The sequence below is a fragment of the Mobula birostris genome, chromosome 5, assembly GCF_030028105.1.
Source record: "Mobula birostris isolate sMobBir1 chromosome 5, sMobBir1.hap1, whole genome shotgun sequence".
Classification (NCBI taxonomy): domain Eukaryota; kingdom Metazoa; phylum Chordata; class Chondrichthyes; order Myliobatiformes; family Myliobatidae; genus Mobula; species Mobula birostris.
In genome coordinates this window covers 133,901,655-133,921,843 of record NC_092374.1, presented here as the reverse complement: position 1 = coordinate 133,921,843, position 20,189 = coordinate 133,901,655, and the positions used below count along the sequence as shown (strand labels likewise).

At 41.5% G+C, this 20,189-nt stretch overlaps 1 protein-coding gene across 3 annotated transcripts in view; it reads left to right on the top strand.

Moving 5' to 3' along the window:
- epb41l5 (erythrocyte membrane protein band 4.1 like 5) overlaps positions 1–20,189 on the top strand; it is a 204,997-nt gene that overhangs the window by 91,255 nt on the left and 93,553 nt on the right. For all 3 annotated transcript variants that reach the window (XM_072258719.1, XM_072258718.1, XM_072258717.1), the window contains exons 5-8: positions 1,005–1,049; positions 3,069–3,121; positions 8,671–8,791; positions 12,455–12,542. In XM_072258719.1, the coding sequence (XP_072114820.1) occupies positions 1,005–1,049; positions 3,069–3,121; positions 8,671–8,791; positions 12,455–12,542 (307 nt within the window). The remainder of the gene's footprint in view (positions 1–1,004; positions 1,050–3,068; positions 3,122–8,670; positions 8,792–12,454; positions 12,543–20,189) is intronic.

Sequence of the window (20,189 nt, the reverse complement as noted above, 5' to 3'; positions counted from 1 at the left end):
TCTTCTTCTGTGCCTAGCTGGTATTAAAACTGATACACACAGACCTTTGATAGTGTGCTCTTAGGTCATGTGACTGACCAACCATGTCATTGATTTAAATGGTAAAAAAACCTTTCTCTGTTTGAACTGGTTTCTGGGATTTTTTTTGTGCCCTTTGGCTGTCAGAGTGTGAGTTTATTTCTCCCTTTGCTGTAGCATTTTATTTTGCAGAGACATGTCTTCCATGTGTTTTTTTTTTCAATTGGTTTCTGCTGGTTTACTGCCCTTGAAATTCTGTTGCATTTGAAGTTGCAGATTGCACAGAAGTTCATTTATCACCTGTCTGATGAATCCCATTCCCTTTCCCCTTTCTCATTTCACCGTTTCCCCTGGCAAGGGAATGCACTGCCTGGGGAAGTGGTTGAATCAGTTATGATCCTCACATTTAAGAGGCATTTGGTCAGAGTAATGAACAAGCAGTAACTGAGGACCACGTGCAGGGAAATGTGCAGATTAAATTGGCATCATGGTCAGTGCAGGTATCTCCATTCCCTGTTCCCACACTGTCCAATTCTACGTTTGAATGAAAAGTCATCCATTTCCATAATGAAATAATGAATTTCTCCTACCATCATTGCAAGTACATTCCAGATCACAGCTTACTGTTTAATAGAAGTGTGTAAAGATTAAAGAAAGACCAGCTTTCACATCACATGCATCAGTGAGCAACACAGTCCAAGTATGTGCTGGGGGCAGCCCACAAGTGTTTTCACACTTCTAACACCAATATGGCATAGCTACAAGTCACTTACCCTAACCCTTACATCTTTGAAATGTGGATGGAACTGGAACACCTGGTGGGAACCCATGATATCCCAGGGAGAACGTACAAGCTCCTTATAGACTGGTGGGAATTGAACCATGATCCTTGGCACTGTAAAGCATCGTGTGCCTGTGTGTTCGTGTGTGTATATATGTGTGTGTATATTTATGTATTTAGCTTGACTCTGAATTTTTATTTACAGATACTTGTTTGTACTACAGTTGAAGCAGGATATTCTGAGTGGCAAGTAAGTAGAGCTTGATTATGTTTTATCCGAGTTTTGCTTTGTAAGTCCTACATTCGACCTGCTTTGTGAGTGATTTGATGTCAATTTCCTTTTGCTTTGATCGAAATTAGGTTTAAGGTTGGATGAGTGAGATCAGTATGAAGGAGATTGGGCAGACGGAGACAGGCAAGGCTGGGAATGTGATTGGTGTATGGAGGGAAGGTGAAGGGGATTGGGCAGATGGAGATAGGTGGAAAGGTGATTGGTGGACTGAGGAAAGTTGAAGGTGATTGGGCAGATGGAGACAGCTGAGTCTGGGAAGGGAAGGAATTGGAAGAACAAACCGGTGGATGGTAGATGGAAAGAGGCAGACAAAGAAGTGTGGGAGGAAAAGGCAGATCAAGTGAGGTGGTGTTGATGATACTCTTTGATAGGACCAAGGGTTATGCAGATCAGGAGTGTCCCAAGCATAATTCCCTTGACTATTTTTACCTGACAGATTTAGCAGTGCCTTAGCCCAAACACTGTTGCAGAGCAATTGGGTGAGGATAACTACAGGCTTGATTGTCAATTAGCCTGCAAGCCCTTTGTGGGCTGGTTTACAACATCTTATGAGATAATGACCAACACTCAACCCTGCATTTTGTGTCAGTTGCTTGAGCAAGTGGAGGAGAAAGGAAGACTGTCAACTCTCTTTAATATTCTGACTTCATGTCAACTGGACAAAAACTGTTTATCCAAAATGTAATCATATAACCATATGACAATTACAGCACGGAGACAGGCCATCTCGACCCTTCTAGTCCGTGCTGAACTCTTACTCTCACCTAGTCCCACCAACCTGCACTCAGCCCATAACCCTCCATTCCTTTCCTGTCCATATAGCGATCCAATTTAACTTTAAACGACCACATCGAACCTGCCTCAACCACTTCTGCTGAAGCTTGTTCCACACAGCTACCACTCTTTGAGTAAAGAAGTTCCCCCTCATGTTACTCCTAAACTTTTGCCCTTTAACTCTCAACTCATGTCCTCTTGTTTGAATCTCCCTCACTCTCAATGGAAAAAGCCTAGCAACGTCAACTCTATCTATCCCCCTCATATTGGGAATAAATGTGTCAATTTCAACTTTCTCCAATTCCATCTTTGCTAATTGTTGCTTAACTTAGAACATGTTCATTTTAAGAAGTACACCCTAGGTGTACTTAAACATTAAAAGTGGGGGTTTCTCCCAATCTGGCGAACAGATACTTTCAATAAAATGCTTTCTTTAACATGTGGGGGGTGGAGGGAGAGTTACAGTTAATATTAACTCTGATTGTCCTGGAAGGTGGCAGTCGGTGTTCTTATTGAACTATTGTGGATCTTGCGATATAGGCACTCCCAGCCTCTAAGTAGGGATTTCCAGGACTACAAAGTAGCAACAATGAAGGAATCATAACACCCTGTATGTATCAATGTGTCGCTTGGAAAGAGAGTTGTGCTTTTGGAATGTTGCATCGGTTCTGCTTGAGCCTTTGGTAGTTGTACCCAATTTTTGTTCAAGGGTAACATCAATCACTCCTGTGCATTTCAATAAATGCAGTCCAAAATAATTTAGCACTTAATAATGTCAGTCATCGGTATTACAGTCTATGGTAAGCGTGCATGGAACATGTTTTGAAAAGCTCACAAATATGCTTAAATAATGTCAGTTCTTGAATTAGCAAGATTTTATCTGAATCCTATCAGCTTTATGTACAAAGTTAACAAACATAATATTGGTTAACTTGGCCTCTGGTTCTGTTACAGCAAACATTAAAAAATACTTTAAAATTATTGTTAATCATTTTTTAAAAATTATTATTTATTTTTCTGGTAGACACAAAAATTTTGCTATCTGCTTTCCTTGAAAGCCACATTGCAATTGGAGTTGTTTTGAATGTTGAATTCTGAGTAGAAATCATATCCTGTTGCTCAGTGCTGCAATGCCTGGTGTGAGTTCCCTGTTTACTGCTATTGAACTAAACTGTTTTGTTTCTTTCCCCTCCAACCATCCAGGTTAGATTGCCCTTATGACACATCAGTTCAGCTGGCAGCATACGCCCTTCAAGGTTAGTATCATTTATTGTGAGGTCACATTAATATAATAGAGCCGTTTTTTCTGGTTAAAAGGCTGTCTAGGCTGCATTGAGTGTATTTTGCTGCTTTGACAACTGTGACGTTCCATTGCAAAATGATAGCTAGAAAGGTTCTCCAAAATGACAGCTGATCAAACAGAACATCTGAGAAAGTTTCCCTTTTGCTTCAGAAATGGGAAATATGGAAAATGACATTTTATCATGTTAGGGGGTTGGCAAGTTGGTTCTTAAGCTGCTTGTAGCTGTGGTTTTGTCATTCTCATTTACAATACAGAAACAGTATCTTGTAGGTACTTTGTACACATGATGTTGCTCTGCCATTTGCTCCATATTTCAATCGTTTGGACTAACAACTGATCAGATTCTTACTGCTATGTGAAAATGTGTCGCTGAGGATACAATAATCCTTGAGAGTGTATTGAGGGTATGGTTAGCCATATCGTCGCCCAGCATTCACGTGGTAGCATAGCACAATACTTCACAGTACCAGCGACCCGGGTTCAATTCCTGCCACTGTCTGTAAGGGGTTTGCATGGGTTCTGTGTGACTGCATGAGTTTCCACTGGGTGCTCCGGTTTCCGCCTACAGTCCGAGGTTGTATCATTTGGTAGATTAATTGGTCATTGCAAGTTGTTCTGTGATTAGGCTCAGGTTAAATCAGGGATTGCTGGGCGGTGTAACTCGAAAAGCCGGAAGAGCCAGTTCTGTGCTGTGTCTCAATAAATGTATATTAAGAAATCACTGGTGAATTTTTGAGGAGCACTAAATGATTGGATTGCAGTGTACAATATTAGTTCTCCATCTTTTTTTTTTAAAAAGGCTTTCTATCCTGAGAGAAACATTAGTACTGCTGATGTTTGTGTTTACCTAGATGGCCTTAAAATGTCATAGTGTAGGAGTAAAGCTTTAATAAAGGACTTACAGATACTCCAGGGGTTTTTATTTCATGTCTCAAACATTTCAGACCTATTTACAGTCCAAGACTACCATTTTGAAAGCTTGTTCCATGCAGGCTGCCTGCTGTTGATGTAATCTCTTTATCCTTCACTTTCTCTCTCCTATTACTGTACTCTTTCACCACTGTACCTACCTTCCTTCCTTCCTTCCTCTCATCTCCATTTTGCTACTTGCATGTAGACCTCTGCAAATTTCTTTTGGTCTCACAGCTTCAGAAGTACAGTACGGTGCAAAAGTCTTAGGCACGTATATATCGCTAGGATGCCTAAGACCTTTGCACAGTACTGTACTTGTCAACGTAGAGCAGAGAGCGAGTTTGTACTGCAAATCTGGCAGAAGCAAAGGATGATGAACATGGCGAGGGTGGAGTGCCGTGGGAGGGGAGTGCTGGGCTGGGGAGTGGCACGTGTGCAGACACACCCAGCCCTGAGACACCAGGCAGGGTCATTTGATCCCAGCATTGGTTTATTGATCATTACAACAGTCTCTCTGGTGCTCCTGCTTCCTCCCCTCTCCCTTCCCCTTTTCCCAACCATGATTCCCCTCTCCCTGCCCCTTTCCCACTCTCAGTCCACAATAGAGACCCATATCAGAATCAGGTTTACCATCATATGCCATGAAATTTGTTTTTTTTTGTGACAGCAGTACAGTGCAATACATAAAATTACTACAGTACTGTGCACAAGTCGTAGGCTACGTCCACATTATGCTGGATAATTTTGAAAACAAAGCTTCTTCTCTTCGTTTTGACCCTCCGTCCACACTAAAGCAGCGTTTTCATCCCCCAAAAATGGAGATTTTCAGAAACGGTCTCCAGAGTGAATAAATCTGAAAACGCCTAATATCCATTGTAGTGTGTATGGGGGTAAACAGAGAGATTTTAAAACACTGTCATGACAACACTACAACAACAATGCTTTTTCTGCTTCTGCTTGGTACTGTGCAAGCTGTTAAAACGCGCAGTCGGTGTGAACGGCGAGAGAGTTAAATTGTAAAGTGAGCTTTTTTGACTGTTTAAAAACGCTGTCATGACGTGCTGGAACAGATGGCCGCAGCGCGGCATTTCGTTGTTTTCTTGAACGCAATCCCCCACATAACCTAACAATTTCAGAACAGACGGCAACGAGACTGAAGCCAGAAGAGTTAGAAATGTACTCACCAAATACTTTGACCCATAGCTTACTGAATAAGTAAGTATACTCACTTTGCCCTGTTTTCTGTCCTTGCTTGTATGAAGGTGGTTTACCTATTTATGCAAGTACTTCTCTGACAATAGATGTGTAACAGCCTAATGTAACATTGTATGGAAATACAAGACAACACTGATGCAGACATGTCTTATACATTTAACAAGGTGCTTTATTAACGCAACAGAGTTGGTCAGTTTTTCAATGTTCATCGTCAGCCGGGTCATACTGTCCGTGAACTCCCTGTGAGTTGCCTCCATACGCTCCAGTATTTGTTTTTTTTTTAGTTTTAAGTCCTCCTGCGCGAGAGCCAAGAGCAATTCCTTTTAAGTTTTTCTACTCTGTAACTGGACAAACGCGCACCAAGTATATTGTTTCCTCTTCGCTTGTTTTCTGTGTGCCCTGCGCATGCCCAGTAGGAGGAGATATGCCCAAATATCCGTCTAGTGCGGATGGAGATATTTTGAAAAACGACGCCTGTCATTTTTACTTGAAACCGGTGTTTTCAAAATTATCCGGCGTAGTGTAGACGTAGCCTTAGGTTCCCCAGCTTTATACATGTGCCTTAGACTTTCGCACAGTACTTTAGGTGGGATGGGAATCACTGTATGTGTGCTAACGTCCAGTTATCTAATTTCCAGTGCTGCTAGTTGAGGGATAATATTGGGCAGATAACCAGGCAGAATATCCATGACACAGTGCTACTAGAGCCTGGTAGTTCAGATGTGCCTTGGGTAATACCTCATCTTAAAATTTTTAATGTTGGTGGCATTAAAAATCATCACTGTTGTCCATTCCTTTATTATTCTTGAGAAGATGACAATGAGCCACCACCTGAATCACTCCAATTCTGGTGAAGATTCCCCTACAATGCATTAGAAAGGAGGTTGCATCACTTTGGGATGGCATGCGGCTTGGCAGGGAGCGTGGTATCCCAGTGCACTGCACTCTTCTCATTGCCCCTGTTGGTCTTCGAGACTGGCATGCGTGGTCCAAGTAGCCCAGTCTAGTAATTGCAAGGTATTTTTTGGATTTACAAATGTAGGAAATGGGCATGGGAACAGGCCACTCGGCCCTTTGACCTGCTTCGAACATTCATGACCGATTCTTTATTTTAATATCATGTTCCCATTCTCATCACGTACCTCTCTATCTTTTTGTGTTAAGGAATCTATCTATCACCTTAGAAATATTCAGCAGCTTGGTGTTACAGTCTCTGCCATAGCAAATTGAACAGGTTTTACCACCACCTGAAGAAATGTTTGTCCAGGTCTGTTCGGCTTCCCTTGCCTTGTAGAGGTAACATCCCACTTTGTACACTGTCCTTTCCACATCCAGTTTATGTGACACCTTCAGAATTCTGTACGCCTGAATTTGATATCCCCTCTGTCTCCAGTGAAAAATCCCCAGTGATTGCTGACCGAGTCAACCTAATCTTCTCTTGCGTAAGCATCGCTGCCTCAACAATCACTCTGGTGATATTTCGCTGCATTCCATTTATGATAATTATCTTGGGTAAGGAGGTCAAAATTGGACACAGTACTCTAAATGCAGTCTCACCAATATACTGTATAATTTTAGGAAGACATCCATATTTCTGTATTCAAACCCTCTCATTTAGAATCCAAACAAACTACTTAACTTTTACCCTTACATTTACTTTTTAACTACACTTTTGCTTTCAGTGACTTCTCCTTGGAGACACAAACGTCTTAGTGCATCAATTCTCCATCATCTGATATCATTTGAATAATGTGCCACCTGCCTGTTTTTCTACTAAACTGAGTGCTGATATTTATTCACATAAAATGCATCTGTCTATGCTTTACACACTTCCTCCATCTGTCTGAGCCACCTTGAAACCTCTTTGATTCTTGTAGTTGACAATCCTGCCAGATTAGTGTAGTAAATAAATAACCTGTGGGATATTGTGCTCAATTTCTACCCATCCAGATGATTTGCTATATATTCTGAATAGCTGAGGTCCAAGCACTGATTCCTGTGCTCCCGAGTAATCCCTGCCTCCCACCCTGAAAAGCACCCATTTATGTTACCTACAACCAGAGAAGCAAAATGTTTCATCAGGCTGCTGGCTTGCCCTTTGTCATTAGTGGAAAGTTTTCAAGAAGTGAGTTACTTGTCATAAAAATGCTGATCTTCTGACTTGCAGCCATAATATTTATGTGGCTGGTCCTGTTTGTTTCCTGGTTACTAATAATGGCGGGGGGCTGGGGGGAGCGGGTGGTGGTTGGCGGTGGTGGTTGGCGGGGAGAGGCTCAGTGCTGGTGCCAAAGATTAGTGGTCAGATCGTTATTGATGAAAAAATTGTGGCTCAATTGTTACTTGCTACTTGACAGATTATATCAGTTAGTGCTAACTGCACTGACAATTGTTAGATTGGCGCATTGCTGAAAAAAATCGGAGGTCTACATGGTAGAGAAGGTTAGATTGATCTTGGAGTAGTTCTAAAGATCAGCACAAAATGGTGGGCCAGAAAATCTGTACTATGCTGTCATGTATCTGTGTTCTAAGTACTATGTCTATACAACACACATAAAGTGCTGGAGGAGCATAGCAGGTCAGTCAGCATCCATGGAAATGAATAAAACTGTCGACGTTTCATGTGATGATCTGTCTCCAGGACTGGACAGGAAGGGAGAAAATGCCAGAATAAAAAGGTGGGGGGCGGGGGAAGGAGGGTATCTCGAAGGTGATAAGTGAAGCCAGGTGGGAAGGAAAAGTAAATGGCTGTCGAAGCAGGAATCTGATGGGAGAGGAGAGTAGATCATGGAAGAAAAGGAGGGAGGAGGGGTACCAGGGGGAGGTGATTAGGCAGGTGAGAAGAGGTAAGAGGCCAGAATGAGGAATAAAAGAAGAGGGGAGGGAGAGAGAAATAAGTTCTTACCGGAAGGAGAAAATGATATTCATGCCATCAGATTTTCTAAAAACTTCTAACTGAAATTTCACATTGTGCTGTCAAACTCCACCTTTTTATCTTTTCAAAGATCCGCAGCTTTGAGAGTATAGTGCACCCTCAGTGCTACTGTGGAGTGACAGCTCAGAGTTTGTCCTCGAGTCACTGGAATGGATCTTCAACCATAGTGTTCTGAATTGTGACTGGAAGTTTCCAGTTGAGTGCAGCTAATGGGTACAGCTGGCTCTTGGCTCTTGATGGCTACCATATACAAGAACGTAGAAGCCAGGATTAAATAGTCTTTACTGTATTGCTACTTGGCCTTCGCCTTTTTTGGGAGAGTCATTCACAGATTTTCTGATTAACTTTCAATGTTTCTCTTTTAAACTGAGATATCATAAGGAAAATGGAAGTGAAAGAACTCTTAATTTTCTCATGGTTGTTTTCTGATTTCTTCAACACAGCTGAATTGGGCGACTGTGATCCTTCGGAAAATGGGCCGGACTTGGTGTCTGAATTCCGATTTGTGCCAGATCAGGTGGAGGAGATGGAGTTTGCCATCTTTGAGAAGTGGAAAGAATGCAGGTTTGACATTCTCATTCTCTCAGCCTGGGTGGAGAGCCCAGGATAATATTTACTATGTTGTTATGTTATTTTGTCACGTACCCCGTGACGGGAATAAAGAACCAGCAGAAATAGAAAACACTTTGGAGTCCAGTATTGCTATTAACTAATAATATTTAATAGTAACTATGCAATACAGTAATATAAATGTAGATAAATCAAACAGGTTAGCAATGATTACATATATAAGTAAATCAGTAAGTGTGGAAATATATTTATGAAAAACCAAGCTTCTTTAAGTCTTGGGGTAAAAAGATACAGTCTTACGATGATGAGTAAAGTTCAGTTCAGTTGAGTTCCGTTCGTGGTATTTAGTTAAGTAGTGATGGAGAGAGAGAGAGGGAGAGATTTGAGTCTTCAGGTGAGCTGATGCCGTCGATCTTCTCGTTGTCCTTCGAAATCCTTTAAAAGTCACCAACTGTGACTTTAACAAAGGGGACCGGTTTTCTGTGGTGGAGCTATCACCCAGGCGAGGGTGGACACATGGACAACTCCCCACCAGTCAACCCCTTTCCTTTTCATTGCAAGAGCGACTGATCAATCCTCCAAAATCCACTTTTTCTGCGGGCACAACAAAGCTCATTCAGTGTCCAAAACATGTGACTGAGGTCTATATCATCTGACCTCTTATTTTATCTTCCCATGCTGAGCACCAACTGAGACTCAAATAACTCCTCCTTTCTTTGTCTGTGTAAGAAATGTACAAACATGCCATGTCCTTGTGAAGTATCAACACGCTGCCGAAAATCATAACATTGAGTGTCCATCAAATAGCACTGCCTTCGGTTACCATAGCAACTTATGAGCTGCTTAGTGCCATCTCTCTCTCCAACTCAGCAGAAATCCAAAAGTTACTTCCAGTGCCTTAAAGTGACAGTCCAACAGTTAGTCTTCGTCTCCCTCTCTCTCTCTCTCTCTCTCTCTCTCTCTCTCTCTCTCTCTCTCTCTCTCTCTCTCTCTCTCTCTCTCTCTCTCTCTCTCTCTCTTCAAAACAAGATATCAATGTTAAATAACTCTCTCCGTCTCTCTCTTTTCAAAAGCACAGTTAATAGAGGTAAATGAGCACAGTTCATAGGGGTAATTCAGGATCCCGTCACAATATACGTCAAAAAATTACCATCAAGGTTTATTAGTTTATGATATTGGAGTTGTTCTGCATTATAATAGTAACTATACTTCAAAAGTACGTTGTTAGCTGTGAATCATTTTGATAGACATGTCAAAGAGACAATATACTGTAAATACGAAAAACAAGAGATTTTACAGATGCTATAAATCCAGAGTTACACACACAAAATGCTAGAGGAACTCCGCAGGTCAGGCAGCATTTTTGGAGAGGTATAAAGAGTCAATATCGGGGCTGATGTAGGGTTGCAGCCCAAAACATCAACTCTTTATTCCTCTCCATAGGTCCTCCCTGACCTGCTGAGCTTCGTCAGCATTTTATAGAAATGCAAATCTATTTATTTGTTATCCAGCACAGATTTCAATATTAAACTGATGTCTCGCCATGCAATATTTACTTATTAAGATAGGATTAAGATAGGAGGCCAGTCTGTCCATCAAGTTTATACCAACTCCCAGTCAGACTAACCCTATTTCCCTGTTCCTCATTTCCTTGCATTTCAGTCATGGTGAAAGTCGGGCTGGTGGCAAGAGACATTTATTTCCCAGCCTGGTAGAATCTATGTCAGTTCAAAAGTATATCATTCATTGGCTGTGAAGCATTTTGTCTCTTCCTGGGCAAGTGACTGTGGAACCCACCTGGAATCCGATAACATTCTGTTTTAGTGCTGTAGGTTGGGCTCCGCCATTATCATCAGATTGACTGCAGTCTTCGTCTACCCCTGTGTGGAATGCTCAAGGAAAGAAAGACTTAAAGGCATTTATGTTTAGGAACAGGAGAAATAGGAGTTTTCAGGTTCTCCAGGAGAGCTGTGGGCTTCCTTATTCTTTTCTTGTTGCTGCCATCAGGAAGAAGGTATAGGAACCTCAGGACTCACACCACCGGGTTCAGGAATAGTTATTACTTATCAACCATCAGGCTCCTGAACCACTCAACTTCACTTGCTCCTTCACTGAACTGTTCCCGTAACCAATGAACCCACTTTCAAGGACTCTTCATCTCGTGTTCTCGATATTTATTGCTTATTTCTTTTTGTATTTGCACAGTTTGTTGTCTTTTGCATACTGGTTGAGCACTCAAGTTGGTGCAGTCTTTCATTGATTCTATTATGGTTATTATTCTATTCTGGATTCATTGAGTATGCCCACAAGAAAATGAATCTCAGGGTTGTATATGGTACTTCCATAATAAATTAACATTGAACTTTGAGTTATCCTGACAATCTCCCCTGCATGCTTTCCTCAACACTGAGGAATGTTTTTCATCAGCACCGTTCTCATTGGGTTTGGGCACTGTGGCACGGTGCATTGAGAGGAGGTCAAGTGTTGAAAGAAATTCTCTGGTTCTTGTTATTTGGGAGTGGGAAGTGACAGGTACAAAGTCACACCCTTGTGTAAATTGACCCCTGATCTCAGTGTGCATCAATAGCTGACCTCTGTTGGGACAGTGGTTGATAAAAAGGGATTTAGCACCCTTCAGTCTGACTTGTGATATCTGGCTGTCGGCAGATGGAAATGCGTGCATTAAAGTATTGGTCAGGCCAGCTCTGATGATTTGATGTGTGGGAGAATCCAGTAGGGAATTTTGGAACTTGCTCCATGATGGTGTTGCCAGTGGCATCGCCCATTTGTTTGTTGATGAGAGTAAACTAGCTGCATTATATTTCTCCTGCTTTTTGTGAAGTCTGCGCAGCTGGGAATTTTTTTCCAACAGCCGCTGGCCCCTCTCTCCTTTCTCCCCTTCCTCCGTCCGCCCGCCCGAGCAACCTTTGATACAACCCTAGCCTAATCACGGGCAATTTACAATGACCATTTGACCTACCGACTGGTACGTCTTTGTACTGTGGGAGAAAACCAGAACACCCGGAGAAAGCCCACGCATTCCACGGGGAAGATGTGTAGGCTCCTTACAGATGACGCTGGAATTGAACTCTGAACTCCGACGCCCTGAGCTGCAATAACGTAGCACTAACTGCTACACTACCGTGTAGTTGTATTGGAGCGTGTAGGCTGGTCTTTGAAAATCTGGAGCCTTTCCTGACTTTGAGATCTTCAGGGCACTTTGCAGCTAATGTGCGCTTGATGAAATTATTGTTCTTACATTTTGCACAGCAGGAGCCCCAAAAGAGCAGTGTGATAATTGACAAAATCTGTCATGTGACATGTTGAGTGAAGGAGCAACCATGACCCCACAATCCCACAATTTTAACTAAAATTTGAGAAAGTAGCATGGCATTTAAGCACTTGTTACATGAAAATAACAAATTTCACAGCGTACGCCAGTGATATTAAACCTGAATCTGGTTCTGAATTCATGCTGCATTTCAATTGAAGTGACCTTCCCTTAGTTAGTGTTGTACTCGACTGTCCCTGTTTCTTGTGTTTCTTCCTGAAATGGGGCTTGAACTCACAACCTTCTGTTCTAGAGGCATGAACGTTATCTGCAGAGCTTCACCTGGCACATGAGCAGCCGAATTTCACAATCTTTTCTCTTTGCAGAGGTCAGACGCCCTCTCAAGCAGAAATAAACTATCTCAACAAAGCCAAGTGGCTGGAGATGTATGGTGTCGACATGCACAAAGTCAAGGTAAGGGTTAGAGTGTTTAGTAATGTTGATGTCATGGATAGAATGAGATCTTTGTCTCCTGTGTTAGCTTAATTGCAGAAGTGAAAATGAAAACCCTTTTTTTCCCCCAGCATTCGTTGAGAGAAAAAAATAGTTCTCATTTCTGCTTTCTGCCATGTCAATAAACATTTTAAAACATTCAGAATAAAAACAGAAAATGTTGCAGACACGAAGCAGGTCAGGCTGCATTTATGGGAATCTCAATGGTTAATGCTTCGGATTTACCAGGATGCTGCCTGAGTTAGAGAGAGTTCTTATGAGCTAGAGCTTTTCCCTTTGGAGCAAAGGAGGATGAGAGGTGATTTGATAGAGGTGTAAAAGATGATGAGAGGCATAGATTGTGCAGATAGCCAGAGACTTTTTCTCAGACATTATGCCTCTTCACATGGCTAATGTGAAGAGGCATAATTTTATGGTGATTGGGGCAAAGTATAAAGGGGGATGTCAGAAGTAAGTTTTTTACGCAGAGAGTATTGGGTGCATGGAGTGCCCTGCCAGTGTGGTGGTAGAGACACATATATTAAGGATATATACGAAACTTTGGCATGTGGATGATAGAAAAACAGAGGGCTCTGTAGGAGGGACAGATTGGACTGATCTTAGAGTGGCTTAAAAGATCAGTACAACATTGTGGGCCAAAGGGCCTGTATTATGCTATGATGTTCTGTGTTTGACCTCTATATTGAATTGTATAACTTCAGGTAACTTGATTTCCAGTCTGAATCAGTGATCTGCCTGCAATATTACCTCAGTTTTTGTTTGTTTTCCTCCCTCTAGGAATGAAGGACATGTGTAACCTGATGTCCTGCTCTACATTTTGCAACTCCTACATCCTTTTGTTGATGTTCTGGTGCTCTAACTACTTAACCTTGTTGACAGCTTATATTTCCCTCTCCTTGGCCAGCTCTGCTGCTTTCCATTTGGAGACCAAATCAATCAGTAACATTTTCAGTCTTTGCAGATCTCAATTACTTTTTAATTTGTATTTGTACCTCCCAGCTTCTTGGGTCACCACCCCTCCCCACCCACCTATCTTCCCCCTCACCTATCACCTGCCAGTTTATTCTCCTTCCTCTTCCCTCCCCCCCCCCACCGCCCACTTCCTTATTGTGGTTTCTTCCCCCTTCCTGATGTTGACTTTATATTCCTCTCCATAGATGCTGCATGACCTGATGAAGGGCCTCTAGCATTTTGAGTGTTTTACTCTGGACTTGCAGCATCTGCAGAATTTCTTGTGTTTATATAGTTTGGAGCGAGTTTGAAGAATTCCAGATCATGAAATTTTTTGTTTCATTTTATTGACTTGGAACAATTAAATTTATGCTTTCTCAGATGCATTAAGGTTTGATGTACAAACTACAGTTTTGCTGACACCTTAGGTGTTTGAAAACCTGTTGAATAACTTGCTTTACAACATGAAGTGATGATGCAACAGTGAGAGGATTTGTTGAAAAACACAGCATCTATTGTTTCAAAGGAAATGCGTCATTTCTGAGGTGTTGCTCATAGCCCGGGTAGAGTTATAGAATCGTAAGACTTAGGAGCAGAATGAGACCATTTGGCCCATCAGGTCTGCTCTGCCATTCCATCATGGCTGATTTATTATCCCTCTCAACTCCATTCTCCTGTCTTCTCCCCATAACCTTTGATGTCCTGATTGATCAAGAACCTATCAACCTCCGCTTTAAATATACCCAGTGATTTGGCCTGTACAGCCTCTGTGGCAATGACTTTGACAGATTTACTACCCTCTGGCTAAAGAAGCTACTCCTTGTCTCTGATCTAAGTAGATGTTTCTCTATTCTGAGGCTGATCTTACCCACTATAAGAAACATCCTCTCCACATCCACTCTATCTAGACTTTTCAATATTTGATAGGTTTCAATGCGATTTCCCTCCCCCCTTCATTCAGCTGAACTCCAGCAAGTACAGGCCAGAGCCATCAAATGCTCCTCATGTGTTAATCCTTTCATTCCCAGAGTCATCCTCTTGAACCTCCTCTGTACTCTTTCCAATGCCAGCGCGTCTTTTCTAAGCTCAGGGGCCCAGAACTGTTCACCACACTCCTAAGTGCAATCTGACCAATGCCTTAAAAAGCCACAGCATCACATCCTGTCACTGAGCTACACAACGGAGAATAGATCTTTCAGCCCGCCTAGTTTGTGCTGGTCTGATTTTCTGTCTAATCCCATCTCCCTGCGCTCAGACCATATCCCTGCATGCCTCTCCCACCCCCAGACGTAGCTGTCCAAATTTCTGTTAAATGTTACAGTTGTACCCAGATCTACCACCTCTGCCCTTCTGCTGGCAGCTCGTTCCACATTCACACCACTTTCTGAGTAAAATTATTAAACATGGAACAGTACAGCACAGGGACAGGCCCTTCGGCCCACAATGTTGTGCTGAACCAAATAAATTAGTAATCAAATGGCCAACTAAACTGCCTACACAATGTCCGTATCCTTCCATTTTCCTCACATTCATTTGCCTATTTAGACGTCTCTTAAAGGTTTCTAATGCTTCTGCTTCTACGACCACCCCAGGCAGCGCATTCCGAGCATCCACCTTTCTGTATCTAAAACTTGCTCCTCACATCTCCTTTGAACTTGCCGCCTCTCATTTTAAGTGTGTGCCTTCTGGTATTAGACATTTCAATCCTTGGAAAAAGTTACTGTTTCTCTACTCTGCCTATGCCTCTCATAATTTTATAAACCTTTATCAGATCTCCCCTCAACCGCCAACGCTCCTGAGAAAACAACCCAAGTTTGTCCAGACTCTCATTGTAAAACATGTTTTTTAAACTAGGCAGCATCCTGGTGGACCTCTGCTGCACCCTCTCCAAAGCCTTGACATCCTATAGTGGAGGGACCAGAACTGTATGCAATACTCCAGGGACAACCCAACTGGAGTTTTATAAAGCTGCAATATAACTTCCTCACTTTTGAATTCAGTATCTCAGCTAATAAAGACAAGCATGCCATAAGCCTTCTTAACCAGCCTGTCAATCTGTGAAACCACTTTCAGGGAGCTATGAACTTGGGCCCCATGATCCCTCTGCTCATCAACACTGTTAAAAATCTTGCCTTTAACAGAGTACTGTATCTTTACATCTGATCCACTAAGGTGCAATACTTCACACTTGGCCGGGTTAAGCTTCATCTGCCATTTCTCTGCCCAAGTTTGCAACTGATCTATATCCACATGTATTCTTTGCCAGTCTTCTACTCTATCCACAATGCCACCAATCTTTGTATTATCTGCAAACTTACTAGCCCTCCCATCTACATTTTAAACTAGGTCATTTATATATATCACAAATAGCAGAGCTCCCGGTACAGATCCCTGTTGGTCACCAGTAACCACAGACCTCTAGCTAGAGTAAGTTTCTTGGACCCGCCACCCTCTGTCTTCAGTGGGCAAGGCAGTTCTGAATCCAAATGGTCAATTCACCTTAATCTTTGAATTAGCCTCCCATGAGGGACCTTGTCAAGCATCTTACTAATATCCATTTAGAAAACCTTCACAGTTCTACCTTCACCAATCACCCTCATCACCTTGTCAAATAACTCAATCAAGTTAGTAAGACGTGACTTGCCCCTTACAAAGCCATGCTGGCTCTCCCTAATCAAGTCACGGTTTTCCAAGTGCACATAAATCCTACCCTTAAGAATTGTCTCAAGTAACTTCTCTACCATTGATGTGAGATTCACCAGTCTATAGTTTCCGGGATTATCCTGTGTTCCCCTCTTGAATAGTGAACAACATTAACTGTTCGCCAGTCCTCCAGAACCTTACCTGTAGCCAGGGAGGACAAAAGATATTGGTCAAGGCACTAATAATCTCTTCACTTGCCTCTCTCAATAACCTATTTTGATTCCACAATCGAAATAAATGATTCAGCTGCTTTAGCCTCCATCTATTCTCGCAGAAGCCTGACCAGTCTAATACTGGCCCACTCCAACAATGGCAGCCCTGCTTTTACACCTGGCTTTTTTATTGGCTCAAATAAAACTCACTCCTGATGAGACTTGCTCTGCTAGGGGAACCATTTTATTGAAGTGGAAGGATTCTAATTCACCTACAGTATTTTATTGGCTCTCCTCCATTATGTCCTGTTTAAGTTTAGAGAAAATAAGAAGTTGGACAATGATACACCCTTTAAATTTGAACAAATCTGGCAACGTTTTATCCAATATTTTCATTTAATTTGATTTATTACTCTTTCAATCTTTTTTTTTGAAGTTTTAGATTTGATCAGAAAGTCTTTCTTTCTTTTTTTTGGCCGTGTTCTCAAAATGGACTGCCCAGTCCCTTTTTTTTTGGTGTTTTTTTTTGGTTTCTTTTTATATAGTGTAATGGGTTTCTTTTCTCTTCATTTAAAACTCAATGGTTTTTCTTTTCTCTTCAAAAAATGATAAGAGGAGAATTGCTATTTTCATTTTTTTTATTATATATTTTATACTAGTTTAACAATTTCTATGATTTTGACAATGTTTATCTTAATCTCGGTTTATATTGTTACTGATATATATTTGAGATAATTCTCCTCTTGATTGTATTTATGCTCCTTTTAAATCCATAAAAAGATTAATAAAGAAAAGAGACTTGCTCTTTTCAAATGGCTGCCGTCTTGCAGCGATGTCGTTTTCTCACTTGCTACTTAAAAGAATGTAGATTGCCCCTCAGATTCCCTTCAAGTATTTCACAGAGTATGCCTCTGTGGATCAGAAGGGAAGAGGGGAGAAGAGGAGTGTAGTCTTCTCTTCTTCATGTGCCTTGCACGTTATATGCCTGGGCAATCATGGCTCTCCACATCGAACGATCCCTCGCAGCGTCAATGATATCTTGCACACTTAGATCTGTTAGTTCTTTCACAGTGCCCATATATTTTCTTCTTTGCCTTCCTCTTCCGCATTTCCTAGGCATACGGCCTTGTAATGTAAGGCATTCTATTTCTCCCTTTCTGATGACATGGCCCAGAAATTTAAGTTTCCTCTCATTTGATGTTCTCATTAAAGATCTTTTTGTATGGACATGTTGGGTTACTGTCTCATTAGTTACCCTATCTCTATATGATAGTTTCAGCATTCTTCTAAGAAACCACATTTCTGTTGCTTCTTAGTTTCTTTGGAGTTCTGGTGTTATAGTCCATGTTTCGGAAGCATACAGCAAGATTGACCAGATGTAACATTATAGTAGCCTAAGCCTTGTTGTCCTAGAAATGTGTCTGTTGGTAAAAATGGGTTTCATTTTTTGGAAGTTGGTTTTGGCAATGGCAATTCTTCTTTTTATTTCTACTTTACTTCTAGCATCTTGTGATATAAAGCTACCCAGGTAGTTAAAGCTGGTCTTTTGTTCAATCTCTTGGTTACCGATTATAATTGGCGGTTGGGAGTATCCTGCTGTTTTGATATTACCATACATTTGTTTTGTTTTACAGTTGATGGTTATACCAAAATCTGTTCTTGTTTGTACTACTTTGTCTAGGAGGATCTGTAGGTCTTCTGCAGCACTTGCTATTAGGGTGGTATCGTCTGCATATCATATATTGTTGATGTTAACACCTCCAATTTTTATCCCATCTAGGTCTTCTATTTCTCTGAGAGTCACTTCACTGTAGATATTAAATAATTCCGGTGAGGCAACGCATCCCTGTCTAACTCCTCTTTGAATTTTAGTCCAACTGCTTATATTATCACCAATTTTTACCGCTGCCATTTGATTACAATATAAATTTTGAAGCAGTTGTTGTTCCCTTCCATCAATGTAGTTTAGCGAGAATTTGAAATAATTTTTCATGTTGCACTTTGTCAAGTGCTTTAGTGAAATCAATAAAACATAAAAAGACATCATTTTGATGTTCAATTGCCCTTTCTGAAAGCATTTGTGGTATGGAAATTGCGTTCCTAATTCCCCTATCCTCAATAAACCCATATTGCAATTTAGAAGTTTCTGGCCTTGTTTTTAATTCGACTCAGAACAATTCTCAACAAAATCTTTATTATGTGACTCATAAGACTGATTGTTCTATAATTTTCGCAGTCAATAGTTGCAGGAATTTTTGGCAGAAGGAGTGTAGTAGTGATAGTTAATAATTAGAGGAGCAGAAAGCAGATTCTGTGGACTTAAAGAGAGACTCCCAAATGGTACGTTGCCTCGCAGGTGCCAGGGTCAGGAATGTCTCAGATCTGGTCCATGACATTCTAATGGGGGAGGGTGTACAGCAGGAAGTCGAGGTACATATTTGTACCAATGACATGGGTAGGAAAGTGAGGAAGGTTCTGAAGAGAGAATATAGGGAGTCATACAGAAAGCTGAAAAGCAGACCTCCAGTGTAGAAATCTCTGGATTGTTGTCTGTGGCTGCAGATCTGCGCAAGGGGCATCGTTTCAGGTATCTGGATCATTGGGATCTCTTCTGGGGAAGGTATGCCGTGTACAAAAAGGATAGGTTATATCTGAACCCAAAGGGGACCAATATCCTTGGGGCAGGTTTGCTAGAGCTGTTGGGGAAGGTTGAAGCTAATCTGGCTTGGGGGTGGGAACCAGAGTGACAGGGCTGAGGATGGTGCCGGTGATATACATCTAGATGCATTGTGTAGTGAGACTGTGAGGAACAACAGGCATATGATAGGGTAAAATTGCAGTCAGTGGGATGAGTTAAAGTGTAACAGAGGGTCAAAATAATTTTTAAAAAGTGATGAATACAGGACCGAAGCTGTTATATTTGAATGCACACAGTATGCGGAATAGTGTGGATGATTTTGTAGCGCAGGTAGTCTCATTTGCAGTTATCATGTTGTGGTCTTCACTGAGTTGTGGCTGGAAGAAGATCACAGTTGGGAGCTTAACATCCAAGAATACAAGAATCCAAGAATATTGAAAGGATGGGCAGGTAGGCAGAGGGGGTGGTGTGTATTGGGTGTTATGTAATGACTTAGATTTCATTTGTGAGCTTAATGTAAAGGAAACCTTAGGGGCCAGTAATCATAATATGATAGAATTCACACTGCAATTTGAGAAGGAAATTAGATTAGATGTGTCAGTATTACAGTGGAGTAAAGGGAACTACAGAGGCATGAGAGAGGAGCTGGCCGAAGTTGATTTGAAGGGGACACTGGCAGGGATGATGACAGAGCAATGGCTGGAGTTTCTGGGAGAATTTGGAAGGTGCACTATAGATACAACCCGAAGATGAAATATTCTAAAGGGAGGATGAGGCAACCATGGCTGACAAGGGGAGTTAAAGACAAATAAAAGAGCAAGAAAGGGCCGAAAATGTAGCAAAAACTAGTGGAAAGTTAGAAGATTGAGAAGCTTTTAAAAACCAATAGAAGGCAGCCAAAAAAAAGCCATAATGAGAGAAAAGATGAAATATGAAGGGACACAACACACACAAAATGCTGAAGGAACTCAGCAGGCCAGGCAGCATCTATCTATCTTTCTATCTATCATAGATGCTGCCTGGCCTGCTGAGTTCCTCCAGTATTTTGTGTGTATTGCTTGGATTTCCAGCATCTGCAGATTTTCTCTTGTTTGATAGGTTCTTGATAGGACATGGCATCAAAGGCTATGGGGAGAATACCGGGAACTGGGGTTGAGGAGGAGA